General features: G+C 32.9%; 5 protein-coding genes across 8 annotated transcripts; 3 read left to right on the plus strand and 2 right to left on the minus strand.

Moving 5' to 3' along the window:
- Nucleotides 1-1,802: 1,802 nt before the first annotated feature.
- On the plus strand, nucleotides 1,803-6,171 carry LOC124914615 (protein DA1-related 1-like). 3 transcript variants are annotated; one of them, XM_047455203.1, is made up of 12 exons: nucleotides 1,803-2,050; nucleotides 2,795-2,940; nucleotides 3,021-3,114; nucleotides 3,202-3,487; nucleotides 3,580-3,700; nucleotides 3,798-3,881; nucleotides 4,109-4,228; nucleotides 4,319-4,531; nucleotides 4,925-4,987; nucleotides 5,072-5,187; nucleotides 5,266-5,324; nucleotides 5,476-6,171. In XM_047455203.1, the coding sequence occupies exons 2-12, from the start codon at nucleotides 2,812-2,814 to the stop codon at nucleotides 5,856-5,858; spliced, it is 1,668 nt and encodes a 555-aa protein (XP_047311159.1). In that variant the 5' UTR covers nucleotides 1,803-2,050; nucleotides 2,795-2,811; the 3' UTR covers nucleotides 5,859-6,171. The 3 variants fall into 3 exon arrangements, with proteins under 3 accessions (XP_047311159.1, XP_047311160.1, XP_047311163.1); XM_047455204.1 differs by having other exon boundaries at nucleotides 1,803-2,046; XM_047455207.1 differs by lacking the exon at nucleotides 1,803-2,050 and adding an exon at nucleotides 2,082-2,397.
- Nucleotides 6,172-7,184: 1,013 nt separating this feature from the next.
- On the plus strand, nucleotides 7,185-11,564 carry LOC124915043 (pentatricopeptide repeat-containing protein At5g66631). Of its 2 annotated transcripts, none has more exons than XM_047455691.1 (3): nucleotides 7,185-7,313; nucleotides 7,725-9,769; nucleotides 11,434-11,564. In XM_047455691.1, the coding sequence occupies exon 2, from the start codon at nucleotides 7,825-7,827 to the stop codon at nucleotides 9,754-9,756; it is 1,932 nt and encodes a 643-aa protein (XP_047311647.1). In that variant the 5' UTR covers nucleotides 7,185-7,313; nucleotides 7,725-7,824; the 3' UTR covers nucleotides 9,757-9,769; nucleotides 11,434-11,564. The 2 variants fall into 2 exon arrangements, with proteins under 2 accessions (XP_047311647.1, XP_047311646.1); XM_047455690.1 differs by lacking the exon at nucleotides 11,434-11,564 and adding an exon at nucleotides 9,887-10,025.
- Nucleotides 10,164-12,598, plus strand: LOC124915044 (serine/threonine receptor-like kinase NFP). The gene has a single exon (XM_047455692.1). The coding sequence runs from the start codon at nucleotides 10,701-10,703 to the stop codon at nucleotides 12,468-12,470; it is 1,770 nt and encodes a 589-aa protein (XP_047311648.1). The 5' UTR covers nucleotides 10,164-10,700; the 3' UTR covers nucleotides 12,471-12,598.
- A 1,016-nt stretch (nucleotides 12,599-13,614) lies between these two features.
- Nucleotides 13,615-15,695, minus strand: LOC124916568 (lysM domain receptor-like kinase 4). Its single transcript, XM_047457299.1, has one exon. It carries the CDS (start codon nucleotides 15,651-15,653, stop codon nucleotides 13,773-13,775), a length of 1,881 nt encoding a protein of 626 aa, XP_047313255.1. The 5' UTR covers nucleotides 15,654-15,695; the 3' UTR covers nucleotides 13,615-13,772.
- A 2,129-nt stretch (nucleotides 15,696-17,824) lies between these two features.
- LOC124915656 (probable calcium-binding protein CML41) lies at nucleotides 17,825-18,422 on the minus strand. Its single transcript, XM_047456416.1, has one exon. It carries the CDS (start codon nucleotides 18,413-18,415, stop codon nucleotides 17,831-17,833), a length of 585 nt encoding a protein of 194 aa, XP_047312372.1. The 5' UTR covers nucleotides 18,416-18,422; the 3' UTR covers nucleotides 17,825-17,830.
- Between the last annotated feature and the right edge of the window lie 8,227 nt (nucleotides 18,423-26,649).

The following is a 26,649-nucleotide window of genomic DNA, read 5'->3' on the forward strand; positions in this document are numbered from 1 at the left end:
ATATAAATTATAAATTAATAAATATATTTTAAAATTATATATATATAATATTAATAATTATTATTCACACTTCAATGGTTATAAATTAGAAACACAAATAAATATTTAGTGTATTATAATTACATTAAACTTTTAAATTTACTTTATAACTTTATTGGAATATAAAGCTACTTTAAGTGTAATTGTCAAAGATGACAACTTTTCTCATTTGACTAACAAGATATTTGTTAAATAAAAATACTCTTATAATTAGAATGAGGGACATTTTATGTTATAGCTCAAATGTCACCTTAAATTCAAAACAAAAAGAAAACTTTAAAAATAAAAAAGATTAACAACAGGATCCACCTCGAAATGATGATGAAATAAGTTTAATATATACATTTTAAATTCAATGGTTAAAGATATAGGAGTGGTTGAACACAATTTTAAAGTTGTTTTATTTACGGTGTGATACAAACAATTATTGTATTAAAATTGAATTATTTGAAAACATCCATTCATAAACCGACATAGTCTATAATACCAATTTCTAAATGTCATTTAGTGAATAGAGTTAATAGAGTATATTAATATATTATCCCTACCTAATTAATCATCCAATTAATCAAGTGGATTTTGAATAAGGGAAAACTCAAATTAATTAATATTTAATTATGTAATATATTTAAGATGAACACCAACTGTTAATAAATTAAATGAAGACTGATAAATATTTATATATAACATCAACCAGTAAAATTTAAATTTGTTAGTATTAGTGGTAGAGTATATGAAAAATATGGGATATGATTCTCTATTACTGGATTCAAAATAATTATTAAAAAAATGTTAAATAAATAAATAAATTACTATTTTGCCCATAACTGTAAGGAACATGAATCCAATCTTTGTTTGAATTTTAATGTGCCAGATTGTGCAATATAAATATGACAACTCTATTAAAATAAATTTAAAATGTTTAAATAATTTTATGATACTTACAATTTTGAATTATTTAAATAACAAAAAAAAAATAACCACTCATTTATCAAATAATTCAATTCATTTACTCAAATACTAAAATATATTTTATTTATATATATCAATACAATATATTTTTTTATTTAAAAATAAATCTCAAATTCTTCAAAAATAATGACAAATTACTTTTCCCATTTTCATGTTAGTCAAATAAACATGTTCAATATATATTTGTTATAAACAGTGAGATTAGGCTAGTCAAATCAAACATATAAATCTCCATATTATTAGATAAAAAAAAATAGTCAAAGTGAACATTTATGATCTGAATATATTAAAAATTAGGAAACCTAATATAATAACTCTATGAATCATACTACTAAATACTAATTAATGGTATTATTCTAGTGTTAATTATATGTTTATGTATCTATGTTTTCTTTCAAAATGTTAGATTTTTTCATTATCTTTTGGTGAAAAATCTAACTCAATTAAATTGCACATTCATTCCATTTATTTAGAACTTTTAACTGACCTTATTAATTTGAATTATACATTTAATATTTTTTAAATCTTCTTACTTACTAATATAATTTATTATACCAAATTTTCCGTTAATAATATATATTCTCAATTCGCGGGTAACTTTTGAGATAAATAAAGGGGTTTGGGGGTTGGCCGGTGGCCGGTGTGGGACGGATGACGCCGACGGATCCCTATCTATAAGTCAGCTATATTGCTTCAAAGAGAGAGAAAGAGGATCAGCGTCAGCTGTATTGTTTATAGGCCTCTCGCTGAGGTGTAAGGATTAACGTTTGTTTTAAGTAATTTTACTTGTTTGCTTGCTTGCTTGCAGGTAGTGAAATACACTGTAATCTTCTTCTTCATCTTCATCTTCTTTCTTCTTCCTGTGATTTTGAACTTATTCGGCCGTTGCTCTCACTGGTCCATTCTAAAAAGGTCCCACCACTTTGAGCAAAAGAGGTGTGTAAAAAGAGAGGTTGTTGAGTGAGTTTCTTGAGGTACCCAACTGGGTTTCTAGTTTTTTTTCCCATCTTCATCAGGCATCATCTATGCTTTAAGGCAGGTTAAGATTCTTAAATTCCTGTCCTTCTTATAGTACTACAACTTTCAATTTTTAGTTTTTCCTATTCTTTCCTTTTGCGTCTCTCTTCCTCTTTTTATTACTTCTGTTTGCGTATACTTCAAGTCTTCATTTTCTTTTATCTTCGTCTCTCTCGTTCTCTTCCATCTTTGACCGGATTATTGATAACCCGTTAGCTGTTTTACATCTGAAATCATGGGTTGTGCTTTCAACTGAAATTGGTGCTGCTGTGTTTAGTGTTCAAACCCCCCCTTTAAACAATCATCAGAATCTCTCTCTTTTCCCCCAGGGATTATTATTGATTCTGGGTATTATCCAATTCGAAAACGGAGGTACGGATCAATTCTAATTTGGGAAATTGCAGAGAAACCCAACCCAATTCTACTCTGCTTCAGTTGTTTGATTAATCTGTTCTTGATTTTATCTGAGTATGGATGCAAAATCTAGATTCTAAATCCATCGCAGATCTGTTTCTATCAATCTTTTTTCTGTTGATCATGATAAAATTGATGAAAAGTTGTTCATCTGTTATAAAAAGATTCTGTCTTTGTACATATATACTCTGGGATTTTGATTTGGATGTCTAGATTCATCTACTTGTAAACTCAAATTGGATCATCTATGCTGCTGCAAGTTTTTTTTTTCTTCCATTTTTAACTGTTTGTTCTTAAACACAATCCTTCTATTCATTTCGTTTCTCTTCACTTTCTTTTCATTAATGAATAGGATAACCGTGCCAACCCATGAGCAACAAAGACAATTGCATTATGGGTTGGATAAGCAAAATCTTTAAAGGTTCCAGCCATCATAAAGGACATTATCATGGCAGGTATGGCGATGACAACGTTTGGGAGGGTCATTCTGCTTCCGGGGTGAGTTTTGTTTCTTCTGATACCACTCGTTTCCATGATTATGTTTTCGGTGTTAATCTTGTGCTTTTTTGGAATTGTAGGATGTTTTGTCCGATTTTGACAAGGAAGAAATTGAATGTGCTATAGCAATCTCTCTCGTTGAAGAAGATCAGAAAGGCAAAAAGGTTATGATAGGTGTGTGAATTTTCTATTGTATTTGTTTAAACATAAGAGAAAAAAAAAATGTTTTGTTGTTCTTAGTGAGTGTTCTTATTTTCTTAGATGATGAAGAATCTGAAGAGGAACTTGAATCTCACCTGCACGTTGAGGAAGATCAATCTCATACACATGTTGAGGAAGATGAACCTCGTGGGGAAAGTGAATCTCATACACATGTTGAGGAAGATGAAACTCCAAAGAGTAGTAGTCAATCTCATTGGCATATAGAAGAAGATGAACAACTTGCTAAGGCAATTCAAGAAAGTTTGAATATGGAATCTTCTCCACCTAGTTATGATCATGGGAATCATTTTCCACCTTTTCCATATTTTAATCCTTCCGAATACAGGTAAAGTATCTTACTAGATGATATGATCATTGTTTCTGAATGTGTATTTGGATCTGAATCTGACTAAATTTAGTTTACAAACGTTTTTGTAGGATCTGTGCTGGGTGTCGGGCTGAGATTGGCCATGGACGCTTTCTAAGTTGCATGGGAGGTGTTTGGCATCCTGAATGTTTTCGATGCCATGGTTGCAGTCAACCTATTTCAGATTATGAGGTTCACTTTATTAAGGATGCTAAGCAGTTGACTATCCTTTAAAATTCATGAATCTTTTGTGCGTATCCCCAAATAACAGACTGCAAATTTTGTTCAGTTTTCTATGTCGGAGAATCATCCCTACCACAAATCCTGCTACAAGGAGAAGCACCACCCGAAATGTGATGTCTGTAACAACTTTGTAAGTGCCATTTTTTTATGTGTTTGAAGCAGAAACAACTTTTTCCTCTTTGGCATTGATTGATACATGATTTTAGAATAAAATTGGGATTAATTGACAGAAGGGTAATTGGTTAAATCACTAAAAAAGTAATTATTTTCTTAATATTGGGAGTAGTTGACAGAAGTTTGATGTTGGTTTTAAGATAGTGATTGTTTTGGCATTCATTTGTTTTCTTCTTAGTTTAGATCCCAACAAATGCAGCCGGTTTAATAGAGTATAGAGCACATCCTTTCTGGCTACAGAAATACTGTCCTTCTCACGAACACGATGGGACACCTCGATGCTGTAGTTGTGAACGAATGGAGGTCAGTTATTCCATCCATAAGGGCGTCTTATTATTATGTATCTTTCTTTTGACTTACAATAATAAAAAAAAAACTCTACATTGTGTGAAGCCAATCGACACAAGATATCTAGTGCTTGATGACGGTAGAAAATTGTGCCTGGAATGCCTGGATTCTTCAATAATGGACACCCACGAATGCCAACCTCTTTATCTTGAAATACAAGAATTTTATGAAGGTTTGAACATGAAAGTGGAGCAACAAGTTCCGATGTTATTGGTTGAGAGGCAAGCGCTCAATGAAGCCATGGAAGGCGAGAAAAAGGTGACTTAACTGCTCTTACCTAGCACTAGAATCATATTTTTTCGTTTAGAAACAACATCATAGTTAATTTGTTCCCAATTTGCTCTTCTTAGTAAATAATTTATATTTAATCAACATTTGCGAGATTAGTTGGCCGATGGCCTTGTTTGATGTGAGCTACTATCCATCTAACAATCAACTCATTCAAATCAAATACCAAATACCCTCTATTTTTTCTTTAATTATATAGTTATACCTCTAATGTCAAATAACTCTAAATAACCTGATTTTCAAACCTACATTAAACAAGATTATTTGAAAATAACTACTTGATTGATTAAAAAACCCCAAATTAAACAAGGTTCAAAGAAATAACATTCAAACCAGCTAATTATTCTTATCTTGGATAAACAGGGTCATCATCACTTGCCCGAGACAAGAGGACTATGTTTGTCAGAAGAACAAGTTGTCAGCACTGTAAGTGAACCTTTCATGTTCACAAATGAGTAGTTTGAAATTTGCATGCTAATCTAAAAAAATGGTTTTATCTCTTCTTGACAGATATCGAAGCGGCCAAAGATTGGGGGTTACAAGATCATAGACATGTTTACAGAACCATATAGGTTAACTCGTAGATGTGAAGTAACTGCTATCCTCGTTTTGTATGGACTCCCTAGGTATTAAACAATCTACTATTTCCTGTTTCTTTCGTCTTATTTTAATGCATGACATGAAAATCCCGTGTCTAATTCCAGACTCTTGACTGGATCAATCCTCGCTCACGAGATGATGCATGCATGGCTGCGACTCAAAGGTGCTTCTCTGAAAAATCGCTACTTCACCTTGTTTCAAAATAAAGTTGATGATTTGACTGATATGATTGATTAATTTCAAATAACCCATATCAGACAAAGTCCTAATCATTCTTCAAATTAAGTATTTATTTATTTTTGGGTATTTTGCAGGATTCCAAAATCTGACACCTGATATTGAGGAAGGAATCTGTCAAGTCTTGGCTCATATGTGGTTGGACTCTGAAATCTTGGCTGGTTCTGGCTCTGGTTCTTCAGGTAGTGCTAGTACTAGCACGAGTACTAGTACTGCTTCAAGTTCATCGTCTTTATCAACAAGTTTGGCGTCGACGTCTTCATCTGATACAATGTCTTCGAAGAAGGGAAAACGTTCCCAATTCGAGAGGAAACTTGGTGAATTTTTCAAACATCAAATTGAAGCAGATACATCAGAAGCTTATGGAGATGGATTTAGATCAGGCAACCAGGCTGTTCTTAAATATGGTCTCAGACGAACACTGGATCACATTCAGTTGACCGCGAGTTTCCCCCTGTGATTTCGTCAATAGCCATTCTTCGACTTGAGTGATAAATTCATAAAAACGAAACCAATTTATACACAAGAAATTTAATAAAAAAACCATTAGAAAAATCAAATAAAAGTATATTGGCACGGCTACAGCATTCAATATTTAGTATTTGGGGTGTATGTTATTATGTAATTATTTTACTTTTACACCAATAATATATTGGAGGATGAGTGAATATACTGTTGGATATTTTTAATTTGTATTGGGAACCAAAAGGGGAGATATAAAAGAATAGTATCATGTTTCAAGAATAAAAGCTATAAGCATTGTATTTTAACTTCACAATTTTATAGTTAATTGTTTTTATTTTAATATGAACAGTTAATAAGATTAGATAAAAATGTAGTCTCTTTGTTTTTTTTTAAAAATCTTATTTTTATTAAATTCAATTAAGAGTTTTATATATATAATTAATTATTAAATAGTATACAATAACATCACAAATTAAAATAAACAATTGAAAAAAAAAATTCAAATCAACATGATATTTGTTCAGATTCAATTTGAGTTGTACGATAAAGATTCCAGGACGAACCAATAAAATGATATCGAAAACTTTTTATAAAACATCGAAAAAAAATTATATCAAATAATAATTAACTATTTAGTCGACAATGAAAAATACATACAAATAATGTGAGGATATATATAAGAGTTCATATTAAATATCAATTCAAATAACTCTTTATTAAAATTTAAAAATTAATTTTAAATTAGATTATTTTTTTTTATTTTTTTTGCATTTGCACGAGTAATAATATAAAAAACCGTAAAAAAATATTACGGTAAAAATGTTTATGGGCGAGTCAACCCATAATTCGCATTCATTTACTCTCACATATGTATCCAAATTAACTACAACTCTCGACCCAGCAATCCGAACATTTTAAAAATTAAGCATCATTATATATATATATATATTAATTAGTTAAAAAGTTCAACTTATATTGTTAAAAATATAAAGTGTTATTAGTCTAATTGGTTAAAAGATTATACTTGTTTTTGTTAGGTTGCAAAATTGAACCATACCTATAGTATTTTTAATTTTATTTTTAACCGTTTTAAGTTTATGGGCGAGTCAACCCATAATCCGACCCAAGTATCCATTTACTCTCACATATATATCTAAATTAACTATAGCTCTCAACCCCGGTAGTTCAGAACTTTAAAAATTAAGTATAATTATATTTATATAATTATATATATATATAGATGACACATTATAATATTATTTGAAATATAAAAATTAAATAAAAAATTTCAAAAATAAAATATTGAACCGAAACAAAATAATTTAACGTATAGTAATATTTCAATGTATAACAAATAACCAGTCTCAGTTGAGCGGCGGCGGTAACGGCGGAACGGCGGCGTCATCAGCAAGCAGGCAACCAATTCCCCGCAGCTATATCCACTCTCCAGGTCTCGTTTCTATCTCTCTCATTCCGGCACTCTTTCTCCGTCTCAAAATATATTTGAGATGTTGGTTCCTTTTCTCTTGACGGAAGAATATTGTATCACCTTAAACCGTCTAATTCTGGTCTAATGGTTGCTTTAAGCTGACATTTTGTTGCCACTTGTACTTAGTGGAAGTCCTAGCTTGGTCGTGTCAGTTCCATCTCAATTCTGCACGCCAAGTGTTTGATATTATGTCTCTGACATGTTAATTTTATATGTTTCTCAACCGAGGATGAGATAATAACATTGACAATCAATATGGTCTTTTTCGTAGTCTTATTTGGTCATGATGCCTAGATTAAAATAATGAATTCTCAACTATATATATGCTCTACCTGATGTCTCCATTCCATTTTTCTCATTGTTTTATTGCAGAGAATACATGTCAGCATTGTCATTTCACTATTGGACTTGATTATCCTTTCATGGGATATTATTCTACAACTATAAACTGTTTCATCAAAGGAACGTTCCCATGTACCTCAACAAGCTGTTTCGTGCTAGAAACATTTTTAACTGCCTGAAGTTTCCGGTTCGTCACTTTGCCAGTCAGTCAGACAACAATAAAATTTCCATTTACTTTAGAAGAGCAAAGCTCATTGATTCAATTCGGCTTGCTCTCAGGTCCAGTGAAACATCAAGTTCTTTTACGTCTCTCTTGAATGATCCTTCTCTAGATTCATTTGTGGTATCTAATGCACTTGTTTCTGCTCCTTCTATAACTTCTGTTACGTCCTTCGTTGAATCACTGAAGTCTATACCTCAGTTCTCTCATACTCAACACACGCTTTATGTACTGGCCAAAGTTCTTGCAAAGTTTAAACAAACTGCAAAGCTTAAGGCACTCATCAATGGCATCAATTCTGGAAAATTCCCAAAAGTGGCACCTATCAGTTATATGGATCTGTTGAGATGGTATTCCACTGCTGGAGATTTTGACTCCTTTCTTGCTACTTGGGACGAGATGAGATATTCAAGAAAACAACCCTCTCTTGAAGCTTATAACATTGTAATGCGCATTTATGCGCAGAGAGGTATGAATTGTGAGGCAGTGGAGATCCTCCACATGATGATTGGTGAAGGAGTTGTTCCGAACTCAAGAACATACACCGTCATGATTGAGCAACTTATCAGCAATGGGAAATTAGAATTGGCGATGAATATTTTTTCACTATTGCCTGAGATGCATGTTAACCGTACTTTACTGCAGTATTCATTATTGATAGGGGCATTCACATCTGCTAATCAATTTGACACAGTCAAGAGTCTACTCAGTAATATGCAAATGGATGGAATGGTGCCAAGTGTATCTATTCGAGAATCACTACACCAAATGCAAGAAGCTGGGTTTTTCATGGAGACAGCTAATTTTGTTCAGGAAATGCTGCCAGATGATAGGATAAAGAATATAAGTCTTCTTGAGGATGATGATGATGATGATAATGAAGTTATGCTTAAACCATGGCTGGATCCTGCTGCATTGGCAAATGCCTTGCGTTATTGGGGGCCAGAAGAGGTTTCAAAACTGGAAGATGCTAAAGTTATTTGGACAAGTAGATTGGTTTGCAAGATGATCAGGAATCTACATCCGATTGAAACTGCTTGGAAGTTCTTTTGCTGGGTTTCTCAGCAACCAGGTTTTTCTCACAATTCTTGCACGATTTCAAAAATGGTCACCATTTTAGCTCGCCATGGGCATACTGACTTAGTCTCTGAGCTCCTATCTAAAGTTAAGAGTGAAGGGATTAAACTTCCTTTTGGTCAAGTGAGAACGATAATTAACTACTACAGCGTGTCTCGTAATGGTGAAGCCGCTTTAAAGGTATTTCACGATGTTAACAAGCTATGTGGTCCTGTTCCCAAGAATTATTTATCGCTTTTATATAGCACTCTCTTGCTCACACTGGCTAAGTCCAAGATGACTAGTGATGCCTTGGATGTACTGGATGACATGATTCTGTCTGGAATAATTCCTAAGATCGAGACTTTCTCTGGACTGATGCATTGTTTTGCTCATCAGGGAGATATTAGAGCAGTTCAAAGAATCTTCAGCATGGCTAAGCAGAGTGGTGTGGAGCCTGATGCTTATATGCTCAAGCTGCTTATTTCTTTCTACTGCAAGTCTAATAGAGCTATTCTTGCATTCAGAGTATTCGAGGAGATGAGGAATGATGATAATTTAATGATGCCTGACTTTGCTACAAAACAGTTGCTTGTGAAGAGTCTTTGGAAGGAAAGCAAATTTAGAGAAGCAGCTTTCGTGGAAGATAAAACACAAGGGATGAACAATGACCCTTCCTTGGTTTCCCGCAGTTCCTTGTTTAAAACAAAGTTTTTGCATCTTAAAACAGTGTATGATATATATTCCAGTGCCTTTATGAGAACAAATTCGGAGGATGCTGAATAGATATTGTCAAAAGGTACGATCTTTATAACTTCATTCCTCAAATTATTATAAACCAAGCAAATAAGGAAAGTCGAATTGTAACTTGGTTTGTTAGGGAAAATAAATCTTTAATTTGTTTTTCTCTTGTTAGGAAGAAATGAAAGTCAACTCTTGGAATCTTTTGTCATGAGTTGCAGCTGAAATCAGTACAAGGACTAAGTTTTCAATTGAATTGAAGTCTTTGATGTTAAATACTGAATTTTAAGTGTCGAAATAGTAAAGTACCTGAAAAATAAATTAAGAATAAATCAAATGAAAAATTCTAAATTTTAAGTACTTGATATGTAGTTAATTTGATAAAATGTTGATTAAGACTATTTTTTCCTTATAATGACGGAAATTCATTGATTTTTAGGGTTAAAGTTGTCTTTTGGACAATGTTACTAGATTACTGAGCCATATTTTATAGCTTTTCATTTTTTCCTCGTAACGACGTAATATATATAAAATGAAGTTAATTCAAATAAACATTTAATCATTTAGATGAAGCGATAAATAAAGATGCCCAACTTAACACGACAAGAGTCCCCTACTTTAAATTCTACATGAAAAATCTAACAAGATGACAGAGGAGCAGCTTAAAAGCCTAATAGGTCCAACAAAGTATCTAATGAAAAACTTCTAATAGAGTTACAGGGAACAATGTGTATAAGACATATCTTGAGCTTATTTTGTTTGTCCTTATTATAACATAGTTTGTAATATGTGAAATAAGCTATTTTATTAAGTTGTCATTCTCATCATTGCAATATTTATTAACTTGGCACTGTTGTTGACAGTTACATTTGAATTATTGTGTTATTGTTTAATGATAATTGAAAGGAATAGAAATGCTATCCAGCTTCTTCTTCCCTTGATCTTAAAGCTAAGGACATATATTTCTTTGTGAAAAGCTTTTTAAGTGAATGTCTCCCTTTGTTTTCTTTGCATTCCTCTTTGTTCTTTCTCCTTGTGTCACTAGTCAATCTTCAGATACTTTAAATGCTTTCTCATGTAGCTCAAAGTCCCGTCCTTCATGCAATACCTATGTGACTTATCGTGCTAGAGGCCCCAGGTATCTGAATTTACAAACCATATCTGCTCTGTTTGGAATTGATGTTTCAGAAATTGCCAACGCCAGTAACCTGTACTCTCTAGGATTACAGATATTCCCTCAACAACTCTTGTTGATACCCATCACCTGTAACTGCAATGGTTCATACTATTTCCACAACGTATCGTATAAAATACAGGAAGGTGATAGTTTCTTCAAGGTCTCCATCTCGAATTTCGAGAACCTGACAGATTTTCATACTGTACAAGACATGAATCCGTCGTTGAATCCTACCAACTTGTCTGTTGGTGCAGAAGCCATATTTCCTTTGCTATGTCAATGCCCAACAAAGTCTCAGATGGAATATACAGGTGTCAGTTATCTCATAACTTATGTATGGCAGCCCGACGATGATATCTTCCCAGTCAGCGCTATGTTTAATACAACTCCAGACCGTATTGTTTCGGTTAATAACTACAGAAACTTAACTGCTTCCATTTGTCTTCCTATGTTGATTCCAGTTTCAAGGTTACCTGTTTTTTCTTGGTCTCCGTCCTTTGGTGGAAGACACAAACCAAGTCACAAGTTGGTTCTTATTTTTGCAGTGATATCTGTTTTCCTGTTTGGAATCTTGCTGGTTTACGTTCGTATTCGATCAAAGAAGAAGAAGGTTATCTGCCGATTCGACTCTTGTTTGGAAACCCCCGACATCATTCAAACGAGCTTAGAGAAGAAGTCAGTTCAGGAATATTTGCTTCCGGGAGTTTCAGGTTATCTGGGGAAACCAATAGTCTTTGATTTGAAGGTGATAATGGAGGCAACCATGAATCTGGATAAAAGTTGCAGGATTGGTCGATCGATCTATCGGGCAGTAATCGATGGTAAGACGTTTGCGGTTAAGAAAGCTAAAGACGTCTCTGAAGAGTTTATAATTCTGCAGAGACTAAATCATTCGAATTTGGTGAAGCTGATGGGAATCTCATCAAGCAATTCAGGTCTTTGTTTCTTGGTTCACGAATATGCTGAAAAGGGATCTTTAAACGAATGGCTATACAAAACCGCGGGTTTCCTTTCTTGGAGTCAGAGGCTAAACGTAATGTTAGACGTAGCAAGTGGTTTGCAGTACATGCACGAGCATAATGAACCGAGCATTGTTCATAGAGATATCAGGACAAGCAATATCCTCCTCGATTCCAACTTCAAGGCTAAAGTCGGAAATTTCTCCAAAGCTAGACGTGCTGCCACGTCAGCCATGTTGAAGATCGACGTGTTTGCATTCGGGATCGTTCTGTTGGAGCTGTTATCGGGAAAGAAGGGCATGGAAACGAGAGAAAACGGGGAGGTTGTGATGTTATGGAAGGAAGTCAGGGCGTTTTGGGAAGACAAGGAAAATCGTGAGGAGAAAATGAGGAAATGGATGGATCCGGTTCTAGAGAGGTTTTACCCGCCCATTGATTTAGCGTTGCGATTGGCTGGCTTAGCCAAGGCGTGCACTTCGGAGAAGCCATGGGTGAGGCCGAGTATGGGTGAAGTTGTGTTTAACCTCTCGGTCTTGTTGAGGACACAATTGGAGACGTCGTGTGCGTCTGTAGGGGAAACCGATGAGCCTATTCGAATAATGAGTCCGGTTTTACCTCGTTGATATTGCTTTTCAAGTCACTAAAATTTGTATATGTTTCTTCCAACTTATAGGCCATTCACTCTTTTCATGTGTAAAAATAATATATTGTTCTATGCATTAGTATGTTTTGAAATTTTAATTTTGTTAATAAAAACTAAACAATTATGTAATATATGTAAATTAGACTATTTTTTTAAGTAGTAGGACGCTTTATTGGACGATCTCCAACTTGCTTGATATTTTGATTTGACATATTGTTTAAATAATTTATTATTATTATTATTTACTGAACCATTTAAAATATATATATATATATAAGTTTGATTGGAAATAGAATGTTCATAACTGTTTCGAATATAATAATAACCCATGTATGAGAGTTGACTTCAAAGGGACCTAACGCGTTAATCAATCAACGTTGTAAAATAATAATAAAAAACTTTTAATAGGACTTGGAATTTGGAAAGGTAGAATTGTCTAACTAATTTTAAAAGCAAAAATTATATTAATCAATTCTTTTAAATAATTAAGAAAATTGTATTGTTGAATTTTCATAACCTACTCTCATTTAGGATTCCTGAATTTCTTTGGGGTGGATATTGGGTTTGAATTTTTTTTTTATTAAATTTATATATAATTAAAGTACATATATATTAGTTTGTATAGTAGAGATTTTGTATTATTAAACACAGACACCACAGTTATAACTTTTTTCATTATTAGTTTTTTTTCATCACTTGTTTAATGAATCTATTTGATGATCAATTATCGAGTCAAATTTAGAGTTATTTTTCATTGTTCTTAATAAAAAAAATTGAAATTTCTCTAAACCCTAAATATTTTCTCATTATTTGTACGAGTTTTTCACTATTTCATTATTTGTACGAGTTTTTCACTATTTCTTTTATATATTTATTTATTATAGATTATTATTTTACAGACTTCAAATATTTTATAGAGATTTTTTGTCACCGTATAATTTGTTCAATTGATTTGCTTTATTTCAATCATTTAAAAAACTCAAATTAATTCATTTTTACTATTTTTATGATCATCAAATGAATTCATCTTTACTGGTTTTTAAAGTGACTTCCTAATCAAATTACTATTTCGTTTTTATAGTTGAATTTAAGTAATTAATAAAAAAACATGGTTGAAGCCAAGATTCAAAATTGAATACAAATATTATTCCTTAAATACAACTATACAAATATAACCCACTAATGAAAATTAAAAACAAAAACTGAGTGACACCCAACAAAATTATTGAGTAAGTTATTTCAATACAAACATTATTCTCTATACAAATACAAATCTTTATTTTCAAGAACGCGATGACTCCCAAGCCAAAGAACCGTTCATAATCCTAGACAAAGATTGCACCACCTCATCCATTCCCATGCGACGCGATGGCTCTCTCTTTACACAACCATTCGCGATTCTCATAACCATAATCGCCAAATCCTCGGGATACTTCCCTTCCAAACGAGGATCCATAATCGCCTTCAATCCATTTTCATCATCAATAACAGAATCAACAACATCAGACAAACCACCAGCCTCATTCCCTGAAACAATCTCCATCAACAGAATCCCAAACGCATAAACATCAATCTTAGTGGATATCAAACCGTTCTCTAAATATTCAGGAGCCATATATCCTTGTGTTCCAACTATATGTTTAGTCAACTTAAAAGAACCATCTTCTCCCAATGCAGATCGCGAAAGTGTGAAATTCGCGATCTTGCCTCTAAACTCCCCATCAAGTAAAATGTTGCTGCTTTTAACATCGCCATGGATACACGATGGAGATGTGTAATTATGAATGTAATTAAGCCCTGAAGCAACGTCAAACGCAATTTGAATCCTCTGTATCCAATTCAGAGCGTTTTCACCATCGCTAGTATTGTAAATCCAATCGCTTAGAGATCCATTGGAAGCGTATTCATGAACCAAATACCAATTCTCGCCGTTGAAACAAACGCCGGATAAACGTAGGAGATTGAAATGGCTGATCTTGTTCATTAATTCTATTTCCTTGGAAACATCTCCATCCATTCTCTTGATCGCAGCAAGATCGCCGTTTATTCTTCCGCGATAAACAGACCCTTTGATTAAACAGGTAGGACTGAAATTGGAAGTTGCGGTTTTCAGTTCATCAAAAGAATACACGTTTAATGATTGGGCTATTGTCGATATACCCTCTAAGAGAACACTGTCGGATTTCTCAACCGCTTCAAAACTCTCCGACGTGGTGATGGTGCTGAAAGGATCATTCATTTTCTTCTTTGTTTTCTTCTTATTGATGAAGATGAATAACCAGATTGAACCCAATATAAGCAAAATTCCTCCGACAGATCCAACAACAGCGTATACCCATGTATGGTTGTTGTTGTTATTTGGACTGTTTGTTGTGGAGATGCCGGTAAAAGGGGGTGGAGGAGTCGCCGGCGGCGGTGGAGGAGATATTATTGAAGAAATTATTGGTGGGTCTTGAAGAGGGACAAGAAGAGTAGTGAAGGGGAAAATGTCTGAATTACTAAGAGAAAGTCCATTTGCTTGGAAAATAGATTCAGAAGTCACTCCAAACATGGAACTAATTTTAAAGATGAAATCTCCAGATGTGACCAAATAACTCAACAAATAATTGAAACCCGAATCAGTTTGATTCTTGGTTGGACAAGCACATCTAAGGGGAACCCTAACTCGATTACCAACTGCTAAACTCCCAGCTGATAAAACTGGATTTTGAGCTGAGATTGCGTCGCAGACAGAGAGACCTTGGAAAGTGTTATTTGCTATGGTAAAAAAACCCATGTTTTCTTGTTGAATAATGTATGTTGTGTTGAATTGATAATACTGACCTGAACAAGAACATGTGACGGGAATCAGGACTAGGGTGTTTGTTTCGAAGGTTGAATTGATTGTGACGGAGTTGAGATTGGCTAGATCAGATGGGTTTGAAGAAAGAAGGGTGGATATTGAAGAAACAGAGTTGAATGGAGGTTGAGATCTAAAGGTGAGATAGGATTGACAGGTTGTGTTTACGCCATTGCAGGAATAACCAAAAGCAGGGGAAGTGGGATCTGTGAAATTGCAGAGGGTTGTCTTCACTCCAATGTATGGCTGCTGGGCATGAACTCCGACGATGAAGAAGATGGTGAAGATGGAAAGGAGTATTGGGAAGAAGACTGGATCCTCCATTAATGGCGTTTGAGTGGAGAGATTGAAAAAAAAATGAGCACTAAAACAGAGAGATGTAGAACTTAAATAAAGATGGATAACTCATGTCAATTCTCCCAACAACCGAAACACGTTAATGACTTGAATATTTGTTTTATCTTATATACAAATTTTCTTCTTTTTATAATACCCAAATGTGGAGAAGTATCATTATAAAAAAAATTAATTAAAATGTGATATATTTTTAATTTTGTTTTTACATGTTTTAAGTTTACGGCGGGTCAATTTACAATCTGACCCAAGTATTAATTTACTCATATATATATATATATATATATATCCAAATTAACCATAACTCTCGACCCGACACTTCAGACACTTTTCATTTTACCCGTTTTAAGTTTATGACCGGGTCAACTCATAATCCGACTCAAGTATCAATTTACTCTCACATATATGTCCAAATTAACCACAACTCTCGATTCGACAATCCGGACACTTTGAAAATTAAACATTATTATATATATAGATTAATTAGTTAAAAAATTGAACTTATATCGTTAAAATGATTAGCGTTCTTTAAATTTTGTTTTGAATTTAAAATATAAAATTTTATTTTTATTTTTAATCGTTTTAAATTTATAGGCGGGTCAACCCACAATCTGACCCAAATATCAATTTATTCTCACGTATATATTCAAATTAATCATAAATCTCGACCCGATATTTCGGACACTTTAAAAATTACATCATTTTATATATATATATATTATGCTTATATCGTCATTGAATCACTTTATTAAACCAAAAAAAATATTTTAATTCAAATAATTTATGTTTTATCAAATAAAAAAAAAAATATTAGTTAGGTGGACTGTTGAACATGGAGAAATTTGACCAGGTCAGAATAGGCGATGGCGGTTGCGGCTGTCGCCGGAAAAAATGAGAGAATGATTGAGACGGAACATAATATTAGCTTTGACCTAGAATTTTAAAATATAAAAATAGCACCCCAAAATATGGTCTATATTCATTTATTTTTAATTAATTTATTTTTTCTTCTAATGTATATTAATGTGAATTTCCAAGGTATTAATAATGAATATATCTCGTTGAATGATTGAATCCAAACAATGGTATACTTTTTATTTTCAAATAAAATCGAGATGTAATAGAAATAATAATAGTCTAAGATGAAATTAATAGTAAGCTATATATAGATATATATTGAATTTTCCAAACAATGGTTATACTTTATTTTCAAATAAAATGGAGAGAGAGGAATTTTATTAGAAGTAATAATAGTCTAAGATGAAAATAGTTATATTGAATTTTCTTTTATATGTCCCACAACTAAATTATATATATTTCCATTGTCTTCAGCAAATTGCATATATACTCTATGAAAAGTCATGTATGTAGCGTGAACAATAAACATTTTTTTTCTTTTCTTTATACTAACAAAGTGAATAACTAATCAATTAAAACAAATAAACTTACAATATTATCATCTATTAATGGATGAATGAATGATACTCACACTAAATAAATATGTGAATTGGAGTACTGTTTAAAAGACATATTTTTGTGATTTTTATCAACAAAAACAATAATTACAGATTTTATTTCCTTTTACTATTAATAACTCAACTAATCAATTAAAATATTAAAATATCTAAATTTTTTTATTATAAATTTATTGTAGAGAATAAAAAAAATGAAATATCAGGCCTCAAAGTTCCTTGTTTACTCTATGGGTCAGCTCATAGTCTTTGTAAATGGCCACAAGAGATGTTATGGGATCTATTTAGCCAGCCCAAATGCCCTTGTGAGTCTTTAATTTTTAATTTTTTTTTTTAAGAATTGTATATAAGATATTAAGGCTTAATATTCACTAGTGAAAAAATTGTCATTACCGGTATCGATATAGAATATATCTGTCTATATAACTCAATATCGAAAGATTTAAAAACCTGTTAGAGAAAAATTCTTATATCGATTGATATCGATAAAGATCACATTTTCACTGGTGATTCGAGATTATAATTGTAGGACTACAAGTTAAAGTATTGTGCTAATTAATCTAGGATTGAATGCTCTTCTCCTTATTTAATGTAATACAAACATTTATGCACACAAATAATTACATATTCATACTTTACAAACTAACACAACCCATCATGCATACAATGAATTAATTAAGGTGCCATCATTTGATGAAATTCATAAAAATCGAGTTCCCCATCTCCATCCATATCAAACACCCTTATCATGGCAACACACTCATCATAGGACTTATCATCACCGAGTCGACTCAGTACCCTTTGCAATCCCTTGGGTGTTATCCGACCCGACCCTCTTTCAAACTCAAATGCCTCAAAAGCCGTCTTCAATTCATCATCATCATCCTCATTATTAATATTGTTACTATTAATCCCAGATGATGATGATCCATTTTTCATGAACCCTACAAAATCTGTAAAATCGATCAAGTTATCCCCATCCGTATCCGCCTCTTCCACCACCTCTTCCGCCTCTTTATCGGTCATTATCTCTCCGACCGACTCAAAATATTTCCTCAGCTCTGAAGCAGAGATCTTTCCATCCTTGTCTATGTCGAACAGACCGAACACCTCCCTCAGCTCCTCGCGCCGCCATGTGGCCACGGCCGGTGGAAGTTTTGTCGATGTTTGAGACTTGGAATTATTATTAGGTTTGATAAGGAATTTTAGACTTATTGGAAAACATCCAAATGATGATTTTGGAACTACAGATGCTTTCATATTTACTTAGGACTGATGAGGACCTTATCGCCTTCTCTATATAGGGCTTATTTATAGTAGTATATATGACGTCATTAATTCATAATGTCACTAATTTATTATGAATTAATAGTTTTTAACATAATTAAGTTATCACATGTTAGGTACACCTCACAAAACATCAAACTTATTATGATCATGGTATAACTTTTTTTTACTCATATTTATTCATGGGGTCCAGACAACTTTATAATATATGAGTGGGTATTTTTACTATTACACTAAAATTTTAATAATGGAAAGAATTTAAAGTATACCAGAACATAATAATAATAATAATAATAATAATAATAATAATAATAATAATAATAATAATAATAATAATAATAATAATAAATGGAGTGTGAATAAAGGCAAGGGAGAGGAGGGTTTCTGTGAAGTTTCTAAAAGAGAGACCCTGACATTATGGAAGCTGCATGGTAATTTCCTAGGGGGCCACTTTGTTTGTTCTTATTTAAATTAGTATATATATAAATATTTTCTTAGATCAAATCAATATTTGATTATTAAATTTAGAGTGACAAATTTATGTATTGTGTACTTGTGATTGTTAAATTGCCTAGAAATAATTACAAATTATCTCATTAACTTAACCTTCCTGACAAGACACGTACCTAATTCTATGGACACACAGACCTAGTATTTTGCTTTCCGTGTTCCGTAGTTTTATATTTATTTATTTAATTAATCTAAAGTCAAATTTTAATAATTATCTTATCATAAATTAAATCATTTAAAATAATTAAATTATTCTTTTAATATTTAATTTAGTATTTATTATAATTATTATCAGAGAATACACCTGCCCATCCAAAATATGTATCATTTTATAACGAAGTAGGAAAACCTAGTGTACAAAAGTCTTAGTCGCATGAATTATCATTATTTATTAAGATTTGTATAATTTTCGCACTTACGAGTGAAATTTTTTTTAGATAAACATTGAACTTGCTCGTTCAATAAATATTGCGAATAAATAATTTATAAAATTATTATTAGATAGTACTCGTATTAATTTCATCTAAAATGATCATCTAATCTAATTTTGTAAAACAACATACATAATAATAATTAAGAATGAGACCTAATTAAATAAATAAACCAACAAAGAAGATATATGTTTATGATTTGTGTGTCAAAATTATAAGAATATATTTATAAAAGATATATGAATTTTTGTGTGTTTTTATAAGGTAAAATCTCAATTATTGTTTTATTTCATAAGATAAAATGATGTATAAATTTATTGTTGTTTGTCTATTGGATAAAATTTTAAATGTATTTATTATCTTAATTATTATTTGATATTTGTTTATAAGATAAAATGATATATGTACTTATTTTTGTTTGTCATAGAATTAAATTATGTATGTATTTATTTGTTGTTTCTTCATAAGGTAAAGTGATATATGTACTTAAAAATACAATGAGTAAAATGATCGATGTTATCATTTTATTTTTATACATATGGTAAAATGTTGGATGTACTATCACAATAATTATTTGCAGGCATATTTTATATAACTAGCATTTAGCCCATGCATTTGCACGAGTAATAATATAAAAAACCGTGAAAAAAATTACGAATAACATTTTTAATTTTATTTTTAACCGTTTTAAGTTTTTATGGGGGTCAACCCACAATCCGACCCAAATATCCATTTACTCAACATCATTATATATATAGATTAGTTAGTTAAAAAGTTGAACTTATATTGATATTAAAAAGTCCCACGTTTATCAAATTTGGTGTTGAATTTAAAATATAAAGTCTTTGTAGTCTAATTGGTTAAAGAGTTGTACTTGTTTTTGTTAGGTTACAAGTTTGAAATATACCTCTAGCATTTTTAATTTTATTTTTAACCGTTTTAAATTTAAAAACGGGTCAACCCACAATCCGACCCAAGTATCCAAATTAACCACAGCTCTCGACCCGGCAATCTAGACACTTTAAAAATTAAGCATCATTATATATATATATAGATTAGTTAGTTAAAAAGTTGAACTTATATTAATATTAAAACGTCCCGCGTTTATCAAATTTTGTGTTGAATTTAAAATAAAGTCTTTGTAGCCTAGTTGGTTAAAAAGTTGTACTTGTTTTATTAGGTTACAAGTTCGAAACATACCTCTAGCATTTTTAATTTTATTTTTAACCGTTTTAAATTTAAAAACGGGTCAACCCACAATCCGACCCAAGTATCCAAATTAACCACAGCTCTCGACCCGGCAATCCGGACACTTTAAAAATTAATCATCATTATATATATATAGATTAGTTAGTTAAAAAGTTGAACTTATATTAATATTAAAATGTCTCGCGTTTATCAAATTTGATGCTGAATTTAAAATATAAAGTCTTTGTAGCCTAGTTGGTTAAAGGGTTGTACTTGTTTTGTTAGGTTGCAAGTTCGAAACATACCTCTAGCATTTTTAATTTTATTTTTAACCGTTTTAAATTTAAAAACGGGTCAACCCAATATCCGACCCAAGTATTCAAATTAACCACAACTCTCGACCCGGCAATCCGGACACTTTAAAAATTAAACATCATTATATATATATAGATAGGTAAGGAAGTTCATGAAAAAATAGGAGTTGGGATCAACTATCCTTTTATTGTCTCATTTATCGAATGCTCGTTTTTTTATAAATAAGAGAAATAAATAAATTATATTATTATATTTTATTTTTATTAAATTTTTTAAAATCAGTTCTTTTCTTTACTTTTTTACAGCTCGACTTCTCTACATCAGTTCTTTTCTTTACTTTTTTACAGCTCGACTTCTTTACAGTCTGACTTCAGTTCTAAAGTTGCCCAATGTTGTTCTATCGCTGCCGTCCCTGTCCACCGACCACTGTCGCCGTCCACCGTCCACCATTCACCGAACGCTCAATCATCTGACAATTGTCGACTGCTCATCCATGGTTACTTTTCTTCCACGAGTTGCTACTTATTTCATTCGAATAACCTTTTCAAATTACAGCCCGACTTCAGTTCCAAAGCTGCCCACTACTGTTCCGTCGCCGCCGTCACCATCCACCGACTGCCGTCGCCGACCACCGTCCACTGTTCACCAAACGCTCAATCATCTAGCGACTGTCGACTGCTCATCCATGGTTACCTTTTTCAGCGAGTTGCTACTTATTTCATTCGAATGACCTTTTGAAATTACAGCTCGACTTTAGAATGGCCGAGTTCTACTCCAAAGCTGCCCACTACTGTTTTGTCGCCGCCGTCATTGTCCACCGACCACCATCCACCGTTCACCGAACGCTCAATCATCTGACGACTGTCGACTGCTCATCCATGGTTACCTTCCTTCCACGAGTTGCTACTTATTTCATTCGAATGACCTTTTTAAATTACAGCCCGACTTTAGAGTTCCTGACTTCAGTTCCAAAGCTGCCCACTACTGTTCCGTCGCCACCGTCACCGTCCACTAACCGCCGTCTCCGTCCATTGACCGCCGTCTCCGTCCACCGACCACTGTCCATCGTTTACCGAATGCTCAATCATCTGGTGACTTTCGACTGCTCATCCATGGTTATCCTCCTTCCACGAGTTGCTACTTATTTCATTCGAATGACCCTTTTAAATTACAGCCCGCCATCAAAGTTCCTGACTTTAGTTCCAAAGTTGCCCACTGTTGTTCTGTCGCCGCCGTCTCCGTCTATCGACCACCATCCATCGTTCACCAAACGCTCAATCATCTGGCGATTATCAAGTGTTAATCCATGGTTATATTCCTTCAACGAGTTGCTACTTATTTTATTCGAATGACTTTTTCAAATTACAGCCCGACTTCAGAGTTCCCGACTTCAGTTCCAAAGTTGCCCACTACTGTTCTGTCGCCGTCGTCACCGTCCACCGACCACCGTTCACTAAATGCTCAATCATCTGGCGACTGTCGACTACTCATCCATGGCTACCTTCCTTCTATTATTTGCTACTTATTTCATTCAAATTACCTTTTCAAATTACAACCCGACTTAAGAGTTACCAACTTCAGTTCCAAAGTTGTCCATTGCTATTCCGTCGACGCCGTCACCGTCCACTAACCAACGTCGTCGTCCACCGTTCACCGAACACTCAATCATCTAACGACTACTCATCCATGGTTACCTTCCCTCCACAAGTTGCTACTCATTTCATTCGAATGACCTTTTCAAATTACAGTCCAATTTCAGAGTGCCCGACTTCAGTTCCAAAGTTGTCCACTACTGTTCCGTCGACGCCGTCACCGTCCACCGACCGTCGTCGCCATCCACCGACCACCGTCCACCGTTTACCGAACGCTCAATCATCTGGCGACTGTCGACTACTTTTCCATGGTTACCTTCCTTCCACGAGTTACTACTTATTTCATTCGAATGACCTTTTCAAATTATAGCCCGACTTCAGTTCCAAAACTGTCTACAACGGTTCCGTCGCTGCTGTCACTGTCCACCGACCGTTGTCGCCATCCACCGACCATCGTCCATCGTTCACCGAACACTTAATCATCTGGCGACAGTTGACTGCTTATCCATGGTTACCTTCCTTCCCCGAGTTGCTACTTATTTTATTCGAATGACCTTTTCAAATTAAGGTTCATCTTAAATTTTCTTCCCTCCTTGTTACATTCATTCGACGATAGTTGATATATTAGTAATCTAGGTTTGAAAACATTTTTCTTAGTTTGACTTGACATTAAATTAGGGTTTATACTGTTAGTGATATTAGGGAAAGTTGAGAGTGAACATTATAAGTTTGATATGAATCTTTGGCTATTGTAATTTGATATGAAGCTTTTGTTACTATAATTTGATATGAAGCTTAATATGAATATTTTGTTACTGTAATTTGATATGAAAGTGAGATTTTGAATTAAATGTTTAATTTGATATAAAGTTTTGTTACTGTAATTTGATATTAAAGTGAAATTTGGAATTAAATGCTTAATTGGACTGTCTCTTAAATGTTTAATTTGACTTTCCATTTCATACCATGTTGTTATTGTTGTTGTTATTATTGTTGTTTTGTTTAACTGTCTCTTTAATTAATTATTTATTTATCTATATATACACACATTTCAAACCATTTTGTTGTTGTTGGTTTATTTTTAGGATCGATATAAAACAATGGAAGGTGAATCTATAACTTGTCATTAGTTAATTTTTGAAACAAATGAAGATTATCGAGAAGATTTGGGGAATACTGATTCATTTATTATAGAAGATGAACCACATATTGGCTTGGAATTTGAGACTGAAGAAGCTGCTTACCAATTTTATTTGTCGTATGCTAAAAGGATTGAGTTTGACATAAGATGATATAAAAGTCACATCGATAAATGTGGTAAAATATTGGATAGAATTTTTTGTTGTTCTGTTCAAGGTAAAAGGGAAAAAGATAAACGACGGGAGCTTAATGTGAAAAATAGTCGTCCTGAAACAAGACTTGATTGTGAGGCTAAAATGAAGGTTTGTAGTCAAAGAAATGGCAAGTTTAGTGTGATTCAAATTGTAAAGAATCATAATCATTACCTTTCTTGTCCAAACAAAACACACCTCCATAGATGTCATAGAAAGATATCTTCTCCTGATTCGATACAGATTGAGATGGCAAATGCTGTTGGAATTCGACCAAAGGTATCTCATGATCTTTTGGCGATACAAATGGGTGGGAGAAAGTTTTTAGGGTTTATTCCTGAAGATTACAAAAATTATTTACGTTTCAAAAGAACACGAAATATGATGGTGGGAGATACTAGAGGTGTATTGGAATACTTGCAAAAAATGCAGTTTAATGATTATAGTTTTTTTATTCTATTCAAGTTGATGAAGATGACTTGATAACTAATATTTTTTGGTCTGATGCTAAGATGAGAGTTGATTATGCCAATTTCGGAGACGTTATTTCTTTTGACACAACCTATAGGAAGAACAATAAAGGACGTCCAATTGCGTTGTTTTTCAGTGTTAATCATCATAAGCTTTATTATATGATGAAACTTTATTGACGTTTGAATGGCTGATTGATATATTTACCAAAGATATGGGTGGGAAAAAAGCAACAACTATTCTGACAGATCAAGATGAAGCAATGACAAAGGCTTTAACTTCAAGATGGCCTGAAACGCATCATCGGTTGTGCATTTGGCATATTTATCAGAATGTCGTCATACATTTGAGTGGAGTTTTTTTCTCAATTCAAAGAGTTTTCCAAAGATTTTGCGTCTTGTGTATATGATTTTGATGAAGAGGACGATTTTATTTCAGCATAGAATCTGATGCTGACCAAGTATGCATTAGAAGACAATGATTGGTTGATGCGTCTGTTTCAAATAAAGGAAAAATGGGCTTTAGTATATGGACGACACATGTTTTGCGCATATATGACTACAACTCAAAGAGGTGAGAATATGAACAATCTTGTAAAAATGTACGTCAATTATAAACACAAATTATTAGACTTCTTCAATCATTTTGAAAGACTACTCGATGATCGTCGATGTTAGGAGTTAAAAGAAGATTTTCGGGCAAATACAAGTGTTCCAATTCTATTGTATCCAATTATGATTTTAAAGCAAGCAAGTAGTATCTATACTCCTGAAGCATACAAGTGTTTTGAAATGGAATGGTCAAATCTCATAATTTTATTGTTGAAATTTGTGAGGATGTTGAATCACTTCAAAAATATAAAGTTACTTCTCACCTGAAAAGATATTATCATATAGTTACAGTTGATTCATCATGTGAAAAATTTGAATGTAATTATAGAAAATTTGAATTTGGTGGGATTTTGTGTTCTCATATTTTGAGAATATTTACGGTGACCAATATCATGAGTATCCCAAAAGAGTACATACTAAAAAGGTAGACGCGAGAAGCTAAGGTTGGATATTTTGAAGTTAATGAATCAAATGCTAACAAAGCTAGTTTGGATCCAAAAGTACATCAAAATATTCAATATAAAGAACTATGTGGGTTGTATGTTCAATTGGTTACCAAATCAGCTGAGAGGGAAGACACTTATAAAGTTGTTAAAGATGGTATTTTGGATATGTTAAAATTGATAGATTGGAAGCTCTAAGCTCTTGAGATAGACGACACCAATGTTTTAAATGAAAAATTTTACAAGTTGGTGAAGGTAAACCTCTTGGAGTGAAAGAAATTAAAACAAGGAAGATAACATTTGCAGGTAGAAGGTTAAAACGTGGCATAATAAAGATTTCACAGAAAAAGAAGGCATCGAGACAAACCAATCAAACTTCAACAATTGACAAGGTATCATCATTTTTTTCAATATGTTGTATATTTGAATTTATTTATCTTTTTAAATTTAAAAATCATATAAAATTCACTAGTAAAAATTGGGTCAACAACGATGAAATTAGCGACGGTAAAATATTTTTGTCGCTAATGATCAATACAAAATTCAAAACACATTATTTATTCATCATTGACAACCGTATAAAAACATTGTGGCTATGGGCATATTCTTTTGAATAATATTAGGAATCAATTGAATAATATATTCCTGTAGGCCTAATATTTTTTAAATTTTTTTTAACCCATCATTAGATAAGTCCAATCAACCCTTAAATAATGGTTCACTTATATTTCTTTTAACCTGGCAATATTACGGATAACATTACGAATGAATACTAAATATTGAAAACCTAAATCACTTCTCGTGTCTCCCTCACTTTGTGATCAGATTCCTCGATTGTTGATTTTTACTTCCGGACTATTTCAGAAGCGAATATATATCTTCCTATAAACCAAACCCAAACCTAAATTATCATTCTCAATTTCAATCAAGATTTCATATTACAATCTACTTCACGCCAAGCTTTCTCCCCTAGATCGTAGCCCTAATCGTATCACTTGGGGGGCTATTCGGACCTTCCAAGTTCCAGGAAACATTGCAAGGTTCTAATTGTTGGCAATGAAATAAGAGGATGATATGCACGATGTTGAGTCTTCCAATGATTACAACCACGATGAAATGGCGGACTGCAGTGACTGCGATGACGACGATTACCAGTTCATAGACCAAGACCCAGATGACGCGGATGACATCATAACTAGTCGTCAACTGGTAAAATTATATGAAATGATCAAGCTAACAAACACGACTTCTTTGTTGTTTCAATTTGATCTATCCGACTGTTTTGAAAATTGATCTTAACTTTGGCCTTAAAATT

Source organism: Impatiens glandulifera, chromosome 9, assembly GCF_907164915.1.
Source record: "Impatiens glandulifera chromosome 9, dImpGla2.1, whole genome shotgun sequence".
Lineage (NCBI taxonomy): Eukaryota > Viridiplantae > Streptophyta > Magnoliopsida > Ericales > Balsaminaceae > Impatiens > Impatiens glandulifera.

Coding starts and splice junctions, on each gene's coding strand:
- LOC124914615 (XM_047455203.1), top strand. CDS start 2,812: ATGAGCAACAAAGACAATTGCATTATGGGTTGGATAAGCAAAATCTTT. Junction 3,115..3,201: donor AGGCAAAAAGGTTATGATAG/GTGTGTGAATTT, acceptor TTATTTTCTTAG/ATGATGAAGAATCTGAAGAG. Junction 3,701..3,797: donor AACCTATTTCAGATTATGAG/GTTCACTTTATT, acceptor AATTTTGTTCAG/TTTTCTATGTCGGAGAATCA.
- LOC124915043 (XM_047455691.1), top strand. CDS start 7,825: ATGTACCTCAACAAGCTGTTTCGTGCTAGAAACATTTTTAACTGCCTG.
- LOC124915044 (XM_047455692.1), top strand. CDS start 10,701: ATGTCTCCCTTTGTTTTCTTTGCATTCCTCTTTGTTCTTTCTCCTTGT.
- LOC124916568 (XM_047457299.1), bottom strand. CDS start 15,653: ATGGAGGATCCAGTCTTCTTCCCAATACTCCTTTCCATCTTCACCATC.
- LOC124915656 (XM_047456416.1), bottom strand. CDS start 18,415: ATGAAAGCATCTGTAGTTCCAAAATCATCATTTGGATGTTTTCCAATA.